Source organism: Dasypus novemcinctus, chromosome 21 (genome assembly GCF_030445035.2).
Source record: "Dasypus novemcinctus isolate mDasNov1 chromosome 21, mDasNov1.1.hap2, whole genome shotgun sequence".
In the NCBI taxonomy this organism is placed as follows: Eukaryota; Metazoa; Chordata; class Mammalia; order Cingulata; family Dasypodidae; genus Dasypus; species Dasypus novemcinctus.
Window position 1 is genome coordinate 84367733 of NC_080693.1, and position 18118 is coordinate 84385850.

At 54.7% G+C, this 18118-nt stretch overlaps 1 protein-coding gene and 1 pseudogene across 3 annotated transcripts in view; one reads left to right on the forward strand and one right to left on the reverse strand.

Moving 5' to 3' along the window:
• The window catches only part of RNF213 (ring finger protein 213), a 130144-nt gene that overhangs the window by 22747 nt on the left and 89279 nt on the right, over positions 1-18118 (forward strand). For all 3 annotated transcript variants that reach the window (XM_058284850.1, XM_071210838.1, XM_058284849.2), the window contains exons 4-11: positions 3655-4185; positions 4424-4546; positions 5078-5253; positions 5765-5923; positions 6202-6404; positions 9645-9931; positions 10925-11184; positions 13154-13351. In XM_058284850.1, the coding sequence (XP_058140833.1) occupies positions 3655-4185; positions 4424-4546; positions 5078-5253; positions 5765-5923; positions 6202-6404; positions 9645-9931; positions 10925-11184; positions 13154-13351 (1937 nt within the window). The remainder of the gene's footprint in view (positions 1-3654; positions 4186-4423; positions 4547-5077; positions 5254-5764; positions 5924-6201; positions 6405-9644; positions 9932-10924; positions 11185-13153; positions 13352-18118) is intronic.
• Positions 13753-14323, reverse strand: LOC131275111 (PRELI domain containing protein 3B pseudogene; annotated as a pseudogene).

Genomic DNA, 18118 nt, shown 5'->3' on the forward strand with positions numbered 1-18118 from the left:
CCCGTGCTGCCCCCAGCCCGCCGCGGCCCCCCCCCCCGTGCGCCCCCAGCCCGGCCGCCACCCCCTGTGCCGCCCCCAGCCTGCCGCGGCCCCCCGTGCCGCCCCCAGCCCGCCGCGGCCCCCCCCGTGTGCCCCCAGCCCGGCCGCGGCCCCCCGTGCCACCCCCAGCCCGCCGCGGCCCGTGGGAGCCATGCGGGGAGCCCTGCTGCAGTCGCTCTCTGGTGTCCGCCGGGTGAGGTTTCGCTTCCCTGCCGGGTGGAGCGTTCCAGGGTTCACTGAGGTCAGGACACTGGCCGCCTCGTGGGACCGCAGCCCTGCGGCTCGGGAGGAAGAGCAGCGGGTGCCGGGGTGGTGGTGGCGGGGTGGGACTTCCTTCCTGGGGGAGATGGCCGTTTATCATTCGGCCGAGGTGGCGCGCCGGCCGCGGCCGGGCTGGAACGGGGTGCGCGGGCGGCGGCCGACAAGCCGGGTGGGCTTGGCTTTGGATTCCCTTCCAGGCGGTCAACGGGGTGGGGGTCCCTGGAAGGGAACCACCGTCAGGGAGGGGAGCCGGTTCTCGACATCAGCAAAAATACTAAAAAACAACCTGCAGAATAAACGAGGGACGGGCGCGACCCGTGAGAGGGAAACGGTGGGGATTTGCAGGGGGACAGCCCGAGCGTGGAGAAATAGACGATTTCCCGCGAGGGAAAAAGGAAGAGTGAAGATTGGAGGGAGGTGTCAGCTCTCCTAGAGTTAGACGTTAAATTGTCCGATTACGCTACAAACCTGGTACCACTCTGGGGAGGTTTCGTTTCATTTGCTTGTTGTTTGGAAGGGGACAAAGAGATTGCAAAACCCACCTGGCGAGAACACCTGGAAAGAGCGCGGAAGGAAGGGAGAGTGCAGGCGAGGTGTGACGGCAGAGTGCGTGGTGCAGCTGTGACATCCCCATGGGGTCCCTGAGACAGCAGAGGGGAGCAGGACAGACATCCAGACACAGGCGTGGGGTGAAGGCTTTAGTTTTGGGGCACCACCAGGGAGCCCACCAAATCCGGGTGAGAGCCGAGGGCTTAAGGAAGGGGCGTTCACACTGCCGGCTTACGATTTAGAAACCTCATGCTAGATGCTAAAATAAATACCTGATTGACTAAATACCTTAATATAAAACATCACCCTAAAAGTTCTAGAAAATAACAGTGAACATTTATAAAAGCATATAAATATTCTTAAGCCTTGCTGAAAAAAAATACCATTAGTGCTAATTGGGCTGTGTATTTAGAAATCTTGAGTCAAAGGAGACCATTAAGCAATTAAGTGGAAAAGCAAATAGCAAATGACTCACTGGGATACATTTGCAACGAATGGCAATACGTAACTATTGTGTAATTAATTCTTACAAAAAAATGACGACCAGCGGTCTAATAGAACAGTGGGCAAAGGGCGAAAAGCTCACGAAAGAAGAAATACTTGGGCAGTTCCCATGGAAAATGCTCAGCTTTACAAGTAACCAAAGAGCAACTCCAGGCAGTCCGGAGAGGCTGTGGTTTTGCCCGTGAGGCAGGGGACGTGACGCCGGGGGCCCTGCGGAGTCAGTGGGGGCAGGTTGCCGGGGGGGGGGGACATCCTGGTGCATCGGAGATGGAGCAAGAGCTCGCAGTGGGCACCGGCCGGGGCTTTTGCAAGAACAAGGCCGCCTGGGCACCTGCTCTGGGCCAGGTTCTGTCCCGGCACCGTGGAGAGCAGCGAACAGGCAAGGCTGAGGCCTACCTTCAGGGGGGAAACTGAGCCAGGGCACACCTAGGGCAGGATGACGGCAGCTGCTGTGAAGGAAGGTAGAGCGAGTGCGGGGCCGGGCAGCGGGAACGAGGCTGGCAAGGCAGCGAGGCAGGCGCCAGGTGACCCCGGGGCCTTTGGGCCTCGGTGAGGACTTTGGTTTGAGTCCCAGAGTGCAGGGAAGTCCCTGGACGCTACGGGTGTCTTGAGCCGCTTTCGGCCGCCCCCAGCCCCCCCCCCCCCCCCCCGTCTTTTGGGAAGTCCCCTCTTACCGGCCCGGTGGCTGGGAGCAGGCTGCTTTCACATCTGTATGGTGGCTTCTTGGGGCTCGGGGCCACGCCTGCCTGCCGTGTTACCAGGTTTGTTTGTTTTTTTTTAAGATTTATTTTTATTTATTTCTACCCCCACCCCCCATTGTCCGCTTTCTTGTGTCCATTTGCTGTGTCTTCTTCGTCGCTGGCATTCTCAGTGGCACAGGGAATGTGTGTCTCTCTCTTGTTGCGTCATCTTGCTGCATCAGCTCTCCATGTGTGCGGCGCCACTCCTGGGCGGGCTGCGCTTTTTTCGCATGGGGCGGCTCTCCTTACGGGGCACACTCCTTGCACGTGGGGTTCCCCTAGGCTGGGGGGCCACCCCTGCGTGGCACAGCACTCCTTGCATGCGGCGGCACTGCACGTGGGCCAGCTCACCACACGAGCCGGGTTCGAACCCTGGACCTCCTACATGGTAGGTAGATGCTCTATCAGTTGAGCCACATCCACTTCCCACCAGGTTTTTGGTAAACCAGCCCTGGGCTGAACGACTCGACCGACGGCGCCTGGGTGGGGGTGTGGGAGGCCTGCAGGGGCTGAGGCCACGGGGGCCGCGCTGCCCACTGGAGCCATCGAGAAAGCATATGGAAACTGCCGGTGCCCTGGCCACCCCCCTCCACACCCCCAGACCAGCTAATGAGCGTCCTGGGGCTCAGGCTTCTGGATGGTTCTACGGGGCCTCCAGCAGAACCACACCGATCGCCCGTGGCCCGGATTGGGCATCGGCATCGCCAGCAGCTTGCTGGAAGGGCGGAACCTGGGGTCCCTGCCACACCTGCCGAACGCAGTCTGTCTTTCCCCAGAGCTCACGGGACCGTCGAGGCCCGAGCACCTGCTGCCTTCAGGCGCCTTTCTTAGCCTTCGCAGTTCAGTTAAGACTCCGGGGTGAAAGTCCAGGGGCTGACCAGAACAAGGGCTCCCCCCGCGCCTGCCCCTTCCTCTCCAACCCCCCACCCCCGGCAGACACCCTCCAAGGCTTTCTTTTCCTTTCCTTCCGGGACGGCTTAGCCCCAGGCTGGGTGGGCCGCCTGGCTGCCTCCACCAGCACCTCTAACGCACTCGAGAGCAGTCTCCCCAAACCCGGCGGGGCCTTGAGCCCCCTGTGCCGTTCTTGGGGGGTCCTGGCCCCCCTGCTTTAAATAGGCCCCATTACCAGTCCCCAAGCCGGGAAGTCTCGCCTGCTCATCCTCCAGGGTGCAGACTTCTGTTCATTTGCGTCTCTCATCTTTTTCCTTATTTTGGCATTTTTGTACGTAATACGTGTCGTATATGTGTGTAAACACGGACTCTCGTGTGTGCTTTCCGGTGTTTGACAATGGTTCTTTTAGGGAGGTTCATTCATAAACCTTCGGCAGGACACGGTGCGGGGCGCCCCTGCTCGGCCACAGGCACGTGAGCTCTCCACCGCCCCCGTCCGTTTTCTTCTCATTCCATTCTTGCTAAGGTAGAGAAATTGCAGGTTTAAATGAGGGGCTTTGGTCCGACCCCGCCCGATGCGCTTGAGAAGTTGGCGATGGACGCGGAGGAGGGCGGCGGCTGGAAGTCAGGGCGGCGAAGATGAAAAGCCGGTGTTTCTTTTTCTGTTTAGAGCAAGAAGAAGAGGAAGAAGAGTAAAAAGAATCAGGCATCCTCCGCAGCCAGAGAACCGGGTTCCTTGCCCCCCGCGCCCTCCGAGCCCGGTAGCCTGAGCTCTCTTCCGAACCCCACGTCCACCCAGCGCGAGAGCCATGCGTGGCAGGGCGGGGCGACCCCTCCCGAGAGCCCCGGCCACGGCGGGGCTGGAACCGGGCACGAGCAAGGCCGGCCCCACTCCGAGGACCCGAGAACGCGGGAGGGCGGCAGCTGCGGCGTGGTGGCCCCACGGCCTGCGGGTCCCAAGGCTGGCGGCAGCCCTCCGTGGAGCCAGGCTGCGGGGGGCGCGCCTGCAGAGACCCCTGCACCCCGGGCCCCGCCTCCAGGAGGCGCCTCCACAGAAGGGGAGGATCAGGAGGCCTCCGGGGGCTCCCCGGGGAAGGACGCTGGCCAGGCGCCCCCGCCGCCTGAGTCGAAAGGGGACCCCACGGAGCCCAGGAGGGGCGCGCAGGCCGCCCGGCCGCAGGCAGGGGCCTGGGCCTCCGAGGTGAGTGGCGTCGGGCTGAGCGGGGGCGGGGGCTGCTTGGCGCCTGGGTCTCTGGGAAGGCTGGCCCCCCGGACCTGCTCCCTGCAGTATGGGGGTAGGGGACGCACTCCTGCCGGGATGGCTGCCTCCCCCTGCCCCAGTGAGGCGCGTGCTGACCCCAAGCCACTGGCGCAGTGTCCTTGCTCTCTCTCGTCCCCTCGACTCTCATGCTTCGCTGCCTTTGGTTTCTTTCTTGCAGGCCATCGAGGCTACAGCCAAGCCAGCTGACCCCTCCAAAGGGGCCGGGAAAGAGGTTAAAAGTAAGACGCAGGAAACGGAAGCGTCGCCGGCCAGCGTCCCTGCTCCCAGGCCACCCTGCCAGGTGATGCTGCTCACTCCTGCCTGCGGAGGCTTCCGGAAGCCCCTCTCCCCGCCGCGCCCCCCCGTGCACCGCTCCTCTTCCGCTCAAGTGGTCCATATTGATTTAGTGCTAGGGACACAGCCGTGAGCAAGACCCAGCCCCTGCCTTGGTGGAGCTCACGAGCTAGAGGGGAGGAAGACGGGAAACTGTGACGGGAAGTGGCTGGGAGGGCGGTTCACGGGGGGACTTCCCCTCCTGTAGCCAGGGGAGGCCTCTCGGGAGGTGCTGCTGGGCAGAGGTCCGGAGGGCTAAGGAGTGGGTCACGTGTGCCGGGGGGCTGGCACGTGCAAAGGCCCTGAGGTCGAGTGCGATTGTCCTGTTCAGGGGGCTGCGAGGAAGCCCGTGCCCCCAGGAGCGAGTGGGAGGCGGGGCGGCTGCATGGAGGGGCTGGAGCAGGGGTCTGGGTGTGATGGCGCCAGCCTCCGTGAGAGGCGGTGACTGCAGGGGCCGAGCGCGGAAGCCTTCACCGTCGGGTTTCGTGGCTTGTTTCAGGAGGCCAAGAGCAAGGACAAGATGGGCTCTGCCGGGGAGAATGCAGGCGGGCAGGTGACCGCCAAGCCGGAGGACCTGAGGGCGGCAGAGGGGAAGAGCCAGAATTCCGCTTCGGCTGTGAAGAACGCGAAGGAGCAGAGGGGCACGGAGGCCCGGGCCCAGGAAGTGAGGGGCAGGTAGGCAGGCCGTGGCCCCTGGCCCAGGAAATGGGGAGACCAGGTGCCCCGGGGCCCCGGCCGTGCCAGCCTGCTGCTTCAGGTTGGCCCTGCAGGCTGGTTTAGCTTTGGGGGAGAGGGGAGGCAGCCGGGAGGCAGGGGGAGGGCTCCTGACCCCGCGCCCTCTTGGGGTAAACTGTGCCATCTCTTACTCTCTGGGCTCGGAGCCCCACGGCCTCCCAGGAGAGAGGCTGCCCGTCCCTGGTCCCAGCCAGCCCCCTGCCTCCGCTGCCCTTTGGGGATTGGATGAGGATTGCCCTCCGTCCCCCTTCCTCCTCCACCTTAGAGGGGAGCAGGGGACCGCGCTGCGGGCAACAGGTCTGACTTGTGGACGCTGCGGCTCTCTGGCTAGATGTGCAGGCACGCACGTTCAGGACACAAGGCCCGTGCGTGTGTGCACACGGGCATGTGAGGCAGGCTGGCGGTGGACCGATGGAGAGGTAACTGGCATCTCTTCTTGGCTTTACTCTAGCGCGCTGAGTCCTGGTGAAGACATCACGGTGTACTTCCACGCCATCCTCTCCAGACACTTCTCATTCAACCCTGACAAGCACAAGGTGGTTGTCAGGGGAGGAGAAGAGCTTGGAGAGCCAGAATGGAATCTTAATGTCTGTGAGATGCACTTCACCAAGTAAGCACTGCTGCGGGCTCGCGGGGAGTCTTCTGGGGGAAGGGTTTATGATGTTCAAGTCTGGAAAAGTAGTTCATGATTTTTCAATCAAGTAGGTCGAGCACCTCTTTAGACTTGTAACATGTTTTACCATGGCCCTTTTTTTTTTCTCAGTTCTGTCTGGAGCCCGTGGCTTGTTCTAGAAGCTTTGGGTCTGTGCTTTATGCTGTGTTTGAGAAGAACTAAAATTTCTTAGGTAGACTTTTTGGATAACCAGCCGATACCCTGTTTGTTTACAGAGATTTACACGAAGATGGGTTGCTCGTTGAAGGCAGTGCCTGCATTTCCAGGAAGAACCTGGACAAATTCATTCCTTACAAATATGTCATTGTCCGTGACAAGGGCCGTGAAGAGTACGAATTCATCTACCAGCATCAGCAGAAGGAAGGCGATTACATAAACCGCTGTTTGAACATAAAGTCTTCCCTCGTGGGCTCAGGAGGTAAGCTGCCAGCTGGGCGGACTTTGATGTGCTCGGTTTTTGCCGTATGGACATGGCCTAAGTGCACGATTCAGTTGATGTCTGGAAGTGGGTGGGACCTTCTGCCCACCCGGGGTGAATCTTCATACTAGCTCTTCCAATCAGGTGGCCCTGAGCAAGAAATTCCCATGCCCAGAGAGGGTCAGCGCACAAGGGCCTCTGCCTGGCAGCTGTTTTTTTTTTGTTTTTTTAAAGATTTTATTTATTTATTTATTCCCCCCTCCCCTCAGTTGTCTGCTCTGTGTCCATTTGCTGTGTGTTCTTCTGTGTCCTCTTGTCTTCTTGTCATCGGCACCGGGAATCTGTGTCTCTTTTTGTTGCGTCATCTTGCTACGTCAGCTCTCCGTGTGTGTGGCGCCACTCCTGGGCAGGCTGCGCTTTTTTATTTTCCTGCGGGGTGCGCTCTTTGTGCGTGGGGCTCCCCTATGCCAAAGACACCCTTGCATGGCAGGGCACTCCTTTGTAGTTCATCTCCAGAAGTCTTATTTGGGGTCTTTCTTTATGTCTTCTGTGTCTCCACTTAACATGTTCAGTCTTTCCTGTAGCTTTTTCAAAGTATAAAATACCATTTTTAGTTACTGTTTTAATGCTAATTCTAACATCTGGGTCAGTTCTGGTTTGGTTTTGGCTGGTGGATAGCTAGTCATTTTGCATCCTGCTTCTTTGCATGCCTTGTCATTTTTTATTAAATGCCAGACATTGTGAATTCTGCCTTGCAGGATGGGATGCTGGTTATTTTTGTATACCTATAAATATTCTTTTTTGTTTTTAAGATTTATTTTTATTTATCGCCCCCCCCCATCATATTTTTGCACTTGCTTCTGTTCCCTGTGTCCATTTGCCATGCACTCTCTGTGTCTGCTTGTCTGCTCGTCTTCTCTTTAGGAGGCACTAGGAACTGATCCCGGGACCTCCAGTGTGGGAGAGAGGCGCGCAGTCACTTGAGCCACCTAAGCTCCTGCATCTCCTGTTGTCCTTCCTCTGTGTCTCCTTTGTTGCGTCATCTTTTTGCACCTCTCTCCGTGCAGGCCAGCTCTCCGCATGGGCCAGCTCACCTTCACCAGGAGGCCCTGAGAATCAAACCCGGGACCTCTCATGATAGATGGGATCCCTGTTACTTGAGCCAGTAGATGCACTTCCCCCTATAAATATTCTAGATCTTTGTTCTGGGGTGCAGATGACTTACCTGGATACCATTTGATCCTCTCTGGTCTTGCTGTTAAGAGTTTTGGGTGGTGAAAGAACAGCGTTTCATGTAGGGCACATGAGACTGATAAGCACGCTGCCCGTTGCTGAGAATCCTGTTTCCTGGTCTGGCTGGTGGGACCCAGTCCCGTCTCCTGTCCCGTGTGATCGCTGGCACTGTCCCCTCTCACCCTTTGGGTGGTCTTTCCCTGGCCTTGGGTAGTTTCCCCACACACGTGGGCTGTGCCGGACACTGATGTGTATCTGAGGGGACCCTCTGCCGAGCTCTGGGTTCTCTCTGATTCTTTCCCTCCTGGTACTCTGCCCCGGGAGCTCTGTCTTGGTCTCCCCGACCCTCAGCTCCACCTCCTCGGCTCAGGTTGTCCTGGGCTTCACCTGCCCTTCTCCCAGGGCAGCGGCCTAGAAATTTCTTAAGGCTGTAAGCTCGGGCGATCGAAGGGCTCAGCTTGCTCGCTCCCCATCCCTTGGCAGCCAGGCTCCTTCATTGCCTGTTTTCCAGTGTCTTTCTTTTTTAAAGATTTATTTATTTATTTATTCCTCCCCCCCCACCCCCAGTTGTCTGCTCTCTGTGTCCATTCGCTGTGTGTTCTTCTGTGACCGCTTCTATCCTTATCAGTGGCACTGGGAATCTGTCTCTTTTTTTGTTGCATCATCTTGCTGTGTCAGCTCTCCGTGTGTGCGGCACCACTCCTGGGCAGGCTGCACTTTCTTTTGCGCTGGGCGGCTCTCCTTACGGGGCGCACTCCTTGTGCGTGGGGCTCCCTTACACAGGGGGGACACCCCTACGTGGCAGGGCACTCCTTGTGCGAATCAGCGCTGTGTGTGGGCCAGCTCCACACGGGTCAAGGAGGCCCAGGGTTTGAACCGCGGACCTCCCATGTGGTAGGTGGATGCCCTAACCACTGGGCCAAGTCTACTTCCCTCCAGTGTCTTGAAAACAGTTGTTTTATTGGTGTTTTCCATTTTTTTCTTAGTTTTGAGTGGTTTTGTCCCAGTTATTGCCTCTTGGGCAAAAACAGAAGTCCTAGTAACTTTTTTCAGCATAACATTTTTGGTTTTGTTTTTAGTTTTGTTGTTTGTTTATTTTCTTTTTCTTTTTTATATTTTCTTTTTTTTCTTTTTATTTCTTTTTAATTATTGTCATTTTTGTTTTGTTTTTCTTTTTGTTGTTTCAGCATAAAATCTTTTACCTCTTAGCAATCTTTATTTACTAATTTCCCCTTCCCCATCCTCCCCCCCCCCCAGTTGTCTGCTCTCTGTGTCCATTTGCTGTGTCCTTTGTCCGCTGGTATTCTTGTCAGTGGCACTGGGAATCTGTTTCTTTTTGTTGCGTCATCTTGTTGTGTCAGCTCTCCGTGTGTGCGGCACCATTCCTGGGCAGGCTGCACTTTCTTTCGTGCTGGGTGGCTCTCCTTACGGGGTGCACTCCTTGTGTGTGGGGCTCCCCTATGCGGAGGACACCCCTGCGTGGCAGGGCACTCCTTGCGTGCATCAGCACTGCACGTGGGCCAGCTCCACACAGGTCAGGAGGCCCTGGGTTTGAACCCTGGACCTCCCATGTGGTGGGTGGATGCTCTATCCTTTGAGCCAAATCCGCTTCCCAGCAATCATTTTTTTAAGGAGCTCATTTACGAAGTCTGTTTAGCCATAGGGTCAGACAGAGGTGGGTTCAGAGTGTGTCCTGGATTCCGTGACCTCGAATTTCGCTCTCATCCCAGTGGCACAGCACTGTGGTCCCTGCCGCTCCCAGGTGCAGCGACTCCTGCATGGGAGACCCGACACCAGAAGCCGCTTATCTGAGTCCGGGTGGCAGGGGGTGATGTCGGATTGTACTCGGCTGCTGACAGTTCCAGCTGTCCTTCCTTCCTTCCCCTCCTCTCACCCGCTCCTTCTGGGCTTCCGGCCAGTGGAGATGAACCTTTTCGGGTGGGTGTGTGGGTCACATGCGTTTTGATGACCTTAAGGATGAAGACTTTTCTTTCTTTCCCCTCTTAGATTGGCATCAGTACGACGACATCATCTGCAGGCGGCCTCCCGGCACATTCCGGAAATGGGTGGATAGACTCATCACCGACGGCACGAGGAGGGACCTGCTGAGAGGGAAGCAGATGGCTGCATGCGTGATGCTGGACAACATGTTCAGCATCCTCCAGCCGTGGAACGCCATCAATTTAAAGAGCTTTTTCACGCAGTTTCAGCAATTTTACTCGGTCGTCCGAGTGCCCATGATTTATGAAGGAGGCCCGAAGCTGTGGAGCACATTGCAGTACAAAGAGAGCGAGGTACGGGGCTGCGCGTTTGGCTCCAGCAGCGCCACCGCACCCGCTCGTGGCCGGACGGCCCCTCCACCCGGCGGGCTGGGGTGGGGGCTAGGGCGCAGGGAGCCCTTCCGGGCCCTCGGCTCCTGCTGCCGCCTCCTGGGAATTCCCTGCCGTCCCCACCGTCTTCCTCCTGCTGCCCACCTGAGCTCCCCCACCCCCGGGGCTGGTCCCCAACCTCGCCTAGCCCCCGGCACAGCGTGGCAAGGAGGGGTGGGCCCCTCCTCTACCGCACCTCCACTCCCACCACGGCGCGGCCCAGGGTGGGCTTGTTTTTTTTTTTAAGATTTATTTTTTATTATTTCTCTCTCCTTCCCCCCAGCCCCCCAGTTGTCTGCTCTCTGTGTCCATTCGCTGTATATTCTTCTGTGTCTCGTTGTATTCTTATCAGCGCACCCAGAATCGGTGTCTTGTTGCATCATCTTGTGTGTCAACTCTCCGTGTGTGTGGCGCCATTCCTGGGCAGGCTGCGCTTTTTTCGCACCGGGCGGCTCTCCTTGCGGGACATGCTCCTTGCATGTGGGGCTCCCCTACGTGGGGGACACCCCTGCATGGCAGGCACTCCTCTCGTGCATTAGCACTGCACACGGGCCAGCTCATCACACAGGTCGGGAGGCCTCCCACGTGGCAGGCAGACACTCTATCCATTGAGCCAAATCCTCTTCCCCTGGGTTGGTTTTGAGACAGACCAGGGAGCCGCTGCTAAGAGGACAGCCGAACCCTTGTAAGTTTCAGGGGTCCGGCCCCCCCCGCCGCTGCTCCCGCAGCTCCAGGGGGCCCTGGGCAGCCGGGGCTCTCGGACTGGGCAGGCCCAGGTGAGCAGCTGCTCGGGCTCGGCGGGGAGGCAGGATGCCCCCCCAGAGGCCCGGGCCCCTGCCCAGCCGGCCCTGCAGGAAGGATGGTGGGGGGACAGCCTGGCCCTCTGGGGTTCACGTGCCTCTTTTCTTCGGGGCTCAGGTGAAGAACGACCTGTGGAAGTATTTGGAAAAGCAGATGGCGCCGTTCCTAGAAGCAGGTGCTGAGGACTCTCTCCCCGAAGGCTGCCCAGTGAAGAGAAAATTGAGAATGGGCCTGATTGTCCTTTTCTCGGTGGGACAGTTCAGCTTTCCCTTGTCGAAAAGTGACCTCTACTCAGTCTGCCGCCTTCTCTCCTGGGAGGCCAATTCAGCGAACACCTTTCACGGAGACTTGGCCCACACCCGGGTAATGGCCCTGAGGTAGGTTGGTTTTGTTTTTTTGTTTTTGGCAGAAGGTTTTATAGCCATTTGTGATGATTTTTATCTACAGGTTGTTTTTGTTTGTTTTTGTTTTTGGCAGAAGGTTTTATAGCCATTTGTGATGATTTTTATTTAACTACATGAATGAATGTCGTAGGATGGTTGAAAACACACAAGGGAGAAATAAATACCACTGGTAATTTTACCACCCGCTGCTGTTCCTTTCAGTATTTTTCCCTCTAACCCAGGCGGTCTTAACCTTTTTTGCTCCAGGGACCCCTTACGAAGTCCACGCTATACCGTGTATTATTTAATAGATACGTCACACCCACACCAACACGTCCCCACAAGATAATGTCTTTCTTTGTTTTTTAAGATTTATTTATTTCTCTTATTATCTCTTCTCTCTTTTTGTTGTGTCGTCTTGCCGCGCCAGCTCTCCGCGTGGGCCAGCACTCCTGCGCGGGGCAGAACCCCTGCATAGGGCAGTGCTCCGTGCGGGCCAGCTTTCCAGGCAGGCCAGCACTCTGAGTGGGGCAGCTCATCACACGGGCCAGCTTGGCCTCCCCAGGAGGCCCTGGGCATTGAACCCTGGCCCTCCTCTATAGTAGACGGGAGCCCAGTTGCTTGAGCCACATCCACTTCCCAGGACAATGTTCTTTTTTTTTTTTTTTAAGATTTATTTATTTATTTATCTCCCCCTTGCTGATTGCTCGCCGTCTGCTCTCTGTCCGTTTGCTGCACATTCTTCTGCGTCTGCTTGTCTCCCTTTTTTGCATCATCTTGCTGCGCCAGCTCTTGGAAGGCGGGGGTGGCCGGCTCTCTGCGGCGCAGGCCAGCCTGCCTTCACAAGGAGGCCCTGGGTCCCGAACCCGGGGCCTCCCCTATGGCAGAGGGGAGCCCAGTCGATTGAGCCACATCCGCTTCCTCATAATATTCTTTTTTTTTTTTAATAATATTATTTTTTTGAATTTCAGTTCAAGCTCATGATCCCCTTGTTAAGAACCCCTGTTCTAGCCTTTTCCCCAGCATATATTAATATTATAATATTTTAAAATTTTTTCATATGATAAATGCTGTTAAACAGCCCACTTTCTTTAAACTTAATGCAGCATAACTAACAGACTTGGGGTCATGTGTGTTTGGTGGAGAGGTGTTGTGACATCGTGCTTACCTGAAGAAGTCAAATGAGAAGCTTCTTGCAGAAGTAACTTAGACGTTCTCCCCACACCCTTGGCCTTCGCTCACGTGTGCCTGCTGGGCTGTGCCCTGCGCAGACGTGAGCACGGCGATGGCCTGTCCCCGTGCGGCTTGCCCTTGGGCTGGTGGGGAGCACACTCAATCCTCTTTGGGCTCTGAGGATTACAGGGTATTGCCATGGCATCTTCTACAGCTGTGTTTGATTTGAACTTGAGACTACTATGATGTAGCCTTCCCTGATCAGCAGGTCCTTTTAGAGCACCTGCCTAATAATTTTACAAATCTAAAACCCCCAGCGAGGCGCTGTACATTTTGAGACGAGGACAAATGGTGGCAAGTAAACGAAAGCGCAGGTATTGAAAAATATCACGCTGCGTTCGTGTTCTGTAATTGTAGGAAATCCAGGGCTCCTACAGCCTTGGCCCTTGTGTTGAAAAGGTCGCTTGACTTTCAGGTTTTCTGCGGCCAGAATGCCTGGACTCAAATCCCAGCTCTGCCACGGGGGGCCTCGGGTAAATTCCTGAGCCTTTCTGAACCTGTTTCCTTTGCCCTCACGTGAAACACCCTTGGGAGTTGGTCGTGGGATTCAGTGAGAGAAGCGGGTTACATGCCTGGCGCGTTCGGCAGCCCCCGTGGCCCACGTAATGGGCGTTTCTGAGCAGTCTGCCGGCCTCAACCTTAGCAGCTCCTCTTCACCGTGGGGACACGTCCCCAGGCTGGGGGAGACCCTGGCCGCCCTCGGCTCACGTGGGCTTCCTTCCCTCTGCAGCTGGCGGGAGTACCTGGTACACCTGTACCACAGGTGCGTGCAGGAGAGGCTTGACTGCTGGGTTCCCACGCTCCCGGTGCTGCACCACTTCATGCGCCTCTCCCCGCCAGGAAAGGACTTCCGGATTCAGCCGCAGGACACCTGGGCGGCCCTCGAAGGAATCTCCTTCTCCCAGTTCCGGGAAGGAGTATCCGATGGGTAAGTGGTGGAGCCGCGGCAGGGGGGGTCTTCGTGGGATCTGTGCTCCTGCTTCTAATTATGAAAGTAACTGATACAGATTTCTCTGAAAATTCAAAGCGTACGAAGAATGCCAGCAAGGATGTGGAAGCCCCACAGGGGCCGGGGTCGTCTCTGTCGGTCACGATTCAGCCGCACTTTATCCAAGTGTGGCTGTGCTGGTGCTTTGTGTGCTTCAAACAAGCTCCAAGAGACAAACCCAAACAAAACAAAATCAAATGATAGTGTGGTCTATTTTTTTTTTTCAGCTTATTACAAAAAAGTCTACCTAAAATATAGTTGTATTTTTTTCTTTAAATAACAAATATATTGCGAGCTTGGAAAGACCTGGGGGATCCAATGTTGTACACCAATTTTCATTATCATTTCTCTACAAATGCCACCGCCACCGTTGGTGTCTTTATGCTTCTGCTGCTGAAGCTGCCAGTTCTTCAATCTCAGCATTTAATTTATGTCTGATCCATTCCAGTGTTTCTCAGCCTTTATTAGCATTGGAAGAAATTGTACTTGCCCAGTCCTTCCAGGTAGCTCCTGAGGCTGACTCCTTTCACAGTGATGACGGCTTTTTGAGTCAAAACAGTTTTTTCTGGGTCTTGAGAATGTGGTTTGCATGTAAGTCCCTCATCTACTGAGATCATATTTGTAAATGAAATATTAGTAGATTTAAGTTCCATTGTTCTCGCTACCGGATCTACTGCTGCATGTTCCTGCACATGTGTTTTGGTTCTTGCTGCACCAATAAGAGATTTCACAGTGGAAGGCGGTCCCCACTCTCTGCTGAGAAATCAGTGGCTGTGCAACTTTCCAGAGGGATCTGTGTGTCTGTCCAGTACGTCACCTCCATCCACACTTGGGTTCATAGGATTGGGGTATTTCTGCATGGCAGCTGTTATAACAGTTTCCCGTGGGTGGTCAAGGACGTGCTCTGAGGTCCCTATCTTCACGTGCCGGCGACAGGTGCCATATCTGCGCGGCGCTAGGGGACGGCGACGGAAGAGGCGACACCTGCCCCCGCCCCCAGTCTCCCAGCGTGTTCTACTTTGAAACTTGCTCTTTTCATTCAGCTGTGTGTTCTCAACAGCTTTTTACTGCCAGTAAATGCTATTTACGTTGTTACGGCGATGGCTGTTCACAGTGCCATTTAAAGAATCGCCACGTCTTATTTAGCCAGTTCTCTCTTGTTGGGCGTTTGGACTGTTTGAACACTTTCATTTTGTGAGCATGCTAGTGTGAGCATCCTTATTCTATACCTTGCTTAATTTTTTCCTTAAGATAAATTCCTAAAAGTGGAACTGCTACCCCAGAGGGTTTACACATTGTAGGTCATTTATATGTTTATATAATGCCAGTTTAAAGCATAGCAATAGTAGCATCCTGACCTTTGACCCAAATGTAAGAACATCCATCTTCATCCCTAGAAAATAGGAGCCAAAAAAATATTTGGGGAAACAAAGTTACATGTTTTCAGAGGTCAGATATTTAATTTAGTGCTTAGTTACACATGTACATATTACTTACGTGGTTTTTTCTCACTGTGACATGTGTCAAGTCATGCAAATTCCACATGTAATTACTGTTGAGGTGTTTCAGGCTAATGGATCATGGAATTATTCCTGAGGAAACTGGGAGCCTTTGTAAAGGCGGGAAGTCGAGGCCCCTTCCTTTGATCCGAGAAGTGATTCTGGGACCACCCCTCAGATAACCCGGCCTGTCATGGAAGTGGGTCAGGGTGGGTCAGATGCGGCTTGTTCGGGCTTTCATTGCTGCTCCTGTGTGCCAGGCCCTGTGTGTGCCCGCCACCTGGGTTGGCGCACGCCAGAGTATGGAAACTTCCTGTTACAGGCCTAGAGTCTTTCACTAACTTAGAACAAAGTGTATTTTAGTCCAAATTGTCTGTCTTTCCTATAAATTTCCCTAATTCCCCTGGTGGGAAACCAGATTCCCTAGAAGTTGAAATAAAAGCATCTTTATTTTGAGTTTCCAATCAGGTAACCACCAACTTTCCCTTTAAGTATAACCTCTGTAGAAGACGGAATGCTAGGTTATCTAGCAGCCCAGAAGTTAAGGCCACAGTTTCATCCTTCTCAGCAAAATGGGCTGTTAACCTCCCCTGGCTGGGAAGCTCCTCTCCCCAACAGACTAAACGGAGATTCGTGCTCTTACTTAACAAATACTTACCGAGGACCTCCGGTAAGGTCCCCAGGGCCCAAAGCAGCCCAGACAGACAGTGTTCCCCGGCCCCGAGGCTCGCCTTCCTGCTGGGGACACGAGGCTCGTCTTCCTGTTGGGGACACGCAGGGAGCCGTCCCCGGGGGCGTTTGGGGGACGCCTGGCGCCTGAAGTTGGCCGAGGACGGAGAGCGCTGCCTCGCACGTGGGGCCTTGCGGTTGCAGAGCGGCCGTGTGCTGGCCCCCCACCCCGCCAGGCGCAGACCTGCAGAGCCTGCCAGGAAAAGGGGGGCTTCCCTTTAGGCACTCAGATCCTAACTTCTGCTCAAGGGACCGTCAGGGTCCCACCTTCAAAGACTTGATGCCTCCGGTGAACGGAGTCTAACCACAGCGACAGCGCAGCCGGGTTCATCTCAGAAACTCAACCCCACAGCAGCGGCTAGTGCTCAAGGGAGGAAGTTGATGCCCAGGTACTGGGATTTTCACACAGGGCTGTAAAAAGAACTGTGATCGCTAGTTTAAAGGGGCTCATGGAAAACAATAGACAAGCTGCATGAACAAGTATGGAATTTGAGCAGAGAGAGGAGGACTGAAAATATCCTCGGTGGAAATGCCAGAAAGAAAAATGTGATTATCAGAGATGAAGACGATGTTTGAAGGCTTGATAGCAGACTGAGCACCACACAGGAAAGAATCAGGGACCTCGAAGACTGGTCAAGAGCAGTGGTCGAACGGAAGCACGAGGAGAAGCTGCAGGGCAGAGCGGTCGCCGTCGGTGGGTGCTGTCCAGTGGACTGACACCTGGGAGTGAAGCGAGAGAAGGAGAGATGGAAAGGGAGGAAGCAGAAGAGATACTTGGAGAGGAAATGGCCGAGAGCGTTCCAAACTTCGTTAGCCACAGACCCTGATGCTCCTTGAACGCCAGCCAGGACAGACACGGAGATACCCCACCCAAGTCCAACGCCTCACGGTCTGCTGAAAACCAAAGCAAAGAGGAAATCTTCACACGGTGAATGGACACAGAGAGCGGACAACTGGGGGGGTGGGGTGGGAAAGGGGAGAGAAATAAATAAATAAATAAAAGAGAAAATCGTGAGAGCAGCTAGAGGAGAAAAGACAAAGACACGTTGCATGTGGGGAAGGGTGGTGGTTGACTTCTCATTGGACACAGTGGGGAAATCCTTAAATATTTGGGATAGTCTACCTAACCCAGTCCTGGAGTGGACTAAGATTTCTTTTTTTTTTTAAGATTTATTTATTTTTATTTATTTCTACCTCCCCCCCCCAACCCCCACCCCAGTTGTCTGCTCTCTGTGTCCATTTGCTGTGTGTTCTTCTGTATCTGCTTATATTCTCATTAGGCGGCTCTGGGAACCGATCCTGGGTCCTTCCGGGATGGGAGAGAGGCGATCATTCTCTTGCTTCACCTCAGCTCCCTGATCTGCTGCGTCTCTTATTATTTATTCTCTCTCTTTTCTTCTTTTTGAAGATTTATTTATTTATTTTATTTAAAAAATTTCTCTCCCCTTTCCCTCCCCCCCCCAGTTGTCTGCTCTCTTTGTCCATTCGCTGTGTGTTCTTCTGTGTCCGCTTGTATTCTTGTCAGCGGCACTGGGAATCTGTCTCTTTGTTGCGTCATCTTGCTGCGTCAGCTCTCCTTGTGTGCCACACCACTCCCGGGCAGGTTGTGCTTTTTTTTTTTTTGCACAGGGTGGTTCTCCTTACAGGGCGCATTCCTTGCATGTGGGGCTCCCCTACGCGGGGGACACCCCTGCGTGGCACGACACTCCTTGCGTGCATCAGCACTGCGCGTGGGCCAGTTCACCACACGGGTCAGGAGGCCCTGGGTTTGAACCCTGAACCTCCCATGTGGTAGACGGACACTCTTATAGTTGAGCCAAATCCACTTCCCCGTGTCTCTCTTTGTTGCATCATCTTGCTGCACCAGCTCTCCGTGTGGGCAGTCACTTCTGCGTGGGCCAGCACTCCTGTGTGGAGCAGTACTCTGCGCAGGCCAGCACTCCGCGTGGGCCAGCTCGCCACACGGGCCAGCGTGCCTTCACCAAGAGACCCTGCGCGTCAAACCCTGGACCTCCTATATGGTACATGGGAGCCCATTTGCTTGAGCCACGTCCGCTTCTCCAAAGATTTCTTAGAGAAGACACAGAAAGCACAGCCCCATGAAAGTGAAAAGATGAATCAAACGTAAATACACAAAAATAAGTAAACATTGAATATAAAAAATTAAATACTGTTATTTGTTTCCAAATAGAGATAACAAGCCCTGTTTCCTTTGTCTTTTGGTAAGGGCACTAGTCCAAGTCCTGTCTGTCCCCCAGTTCCCTCCCCTGCTCCGGTAGGATCCAGCCTGTAGATTTTTAGAAAGTCTAATGGTGAGCTAAATGGTTATTCTTTTTCCACCATTATCAGAACCTTTTTGAAATTATAAGTGTTTGACATTAAAAGGATTTCTATAAGTCACGTACATTTTAAATACCCACCAGTGGTGTATAGATCACATAGAAAACCCTGAGCTGCTGACGGCAGGTGATGACGGACC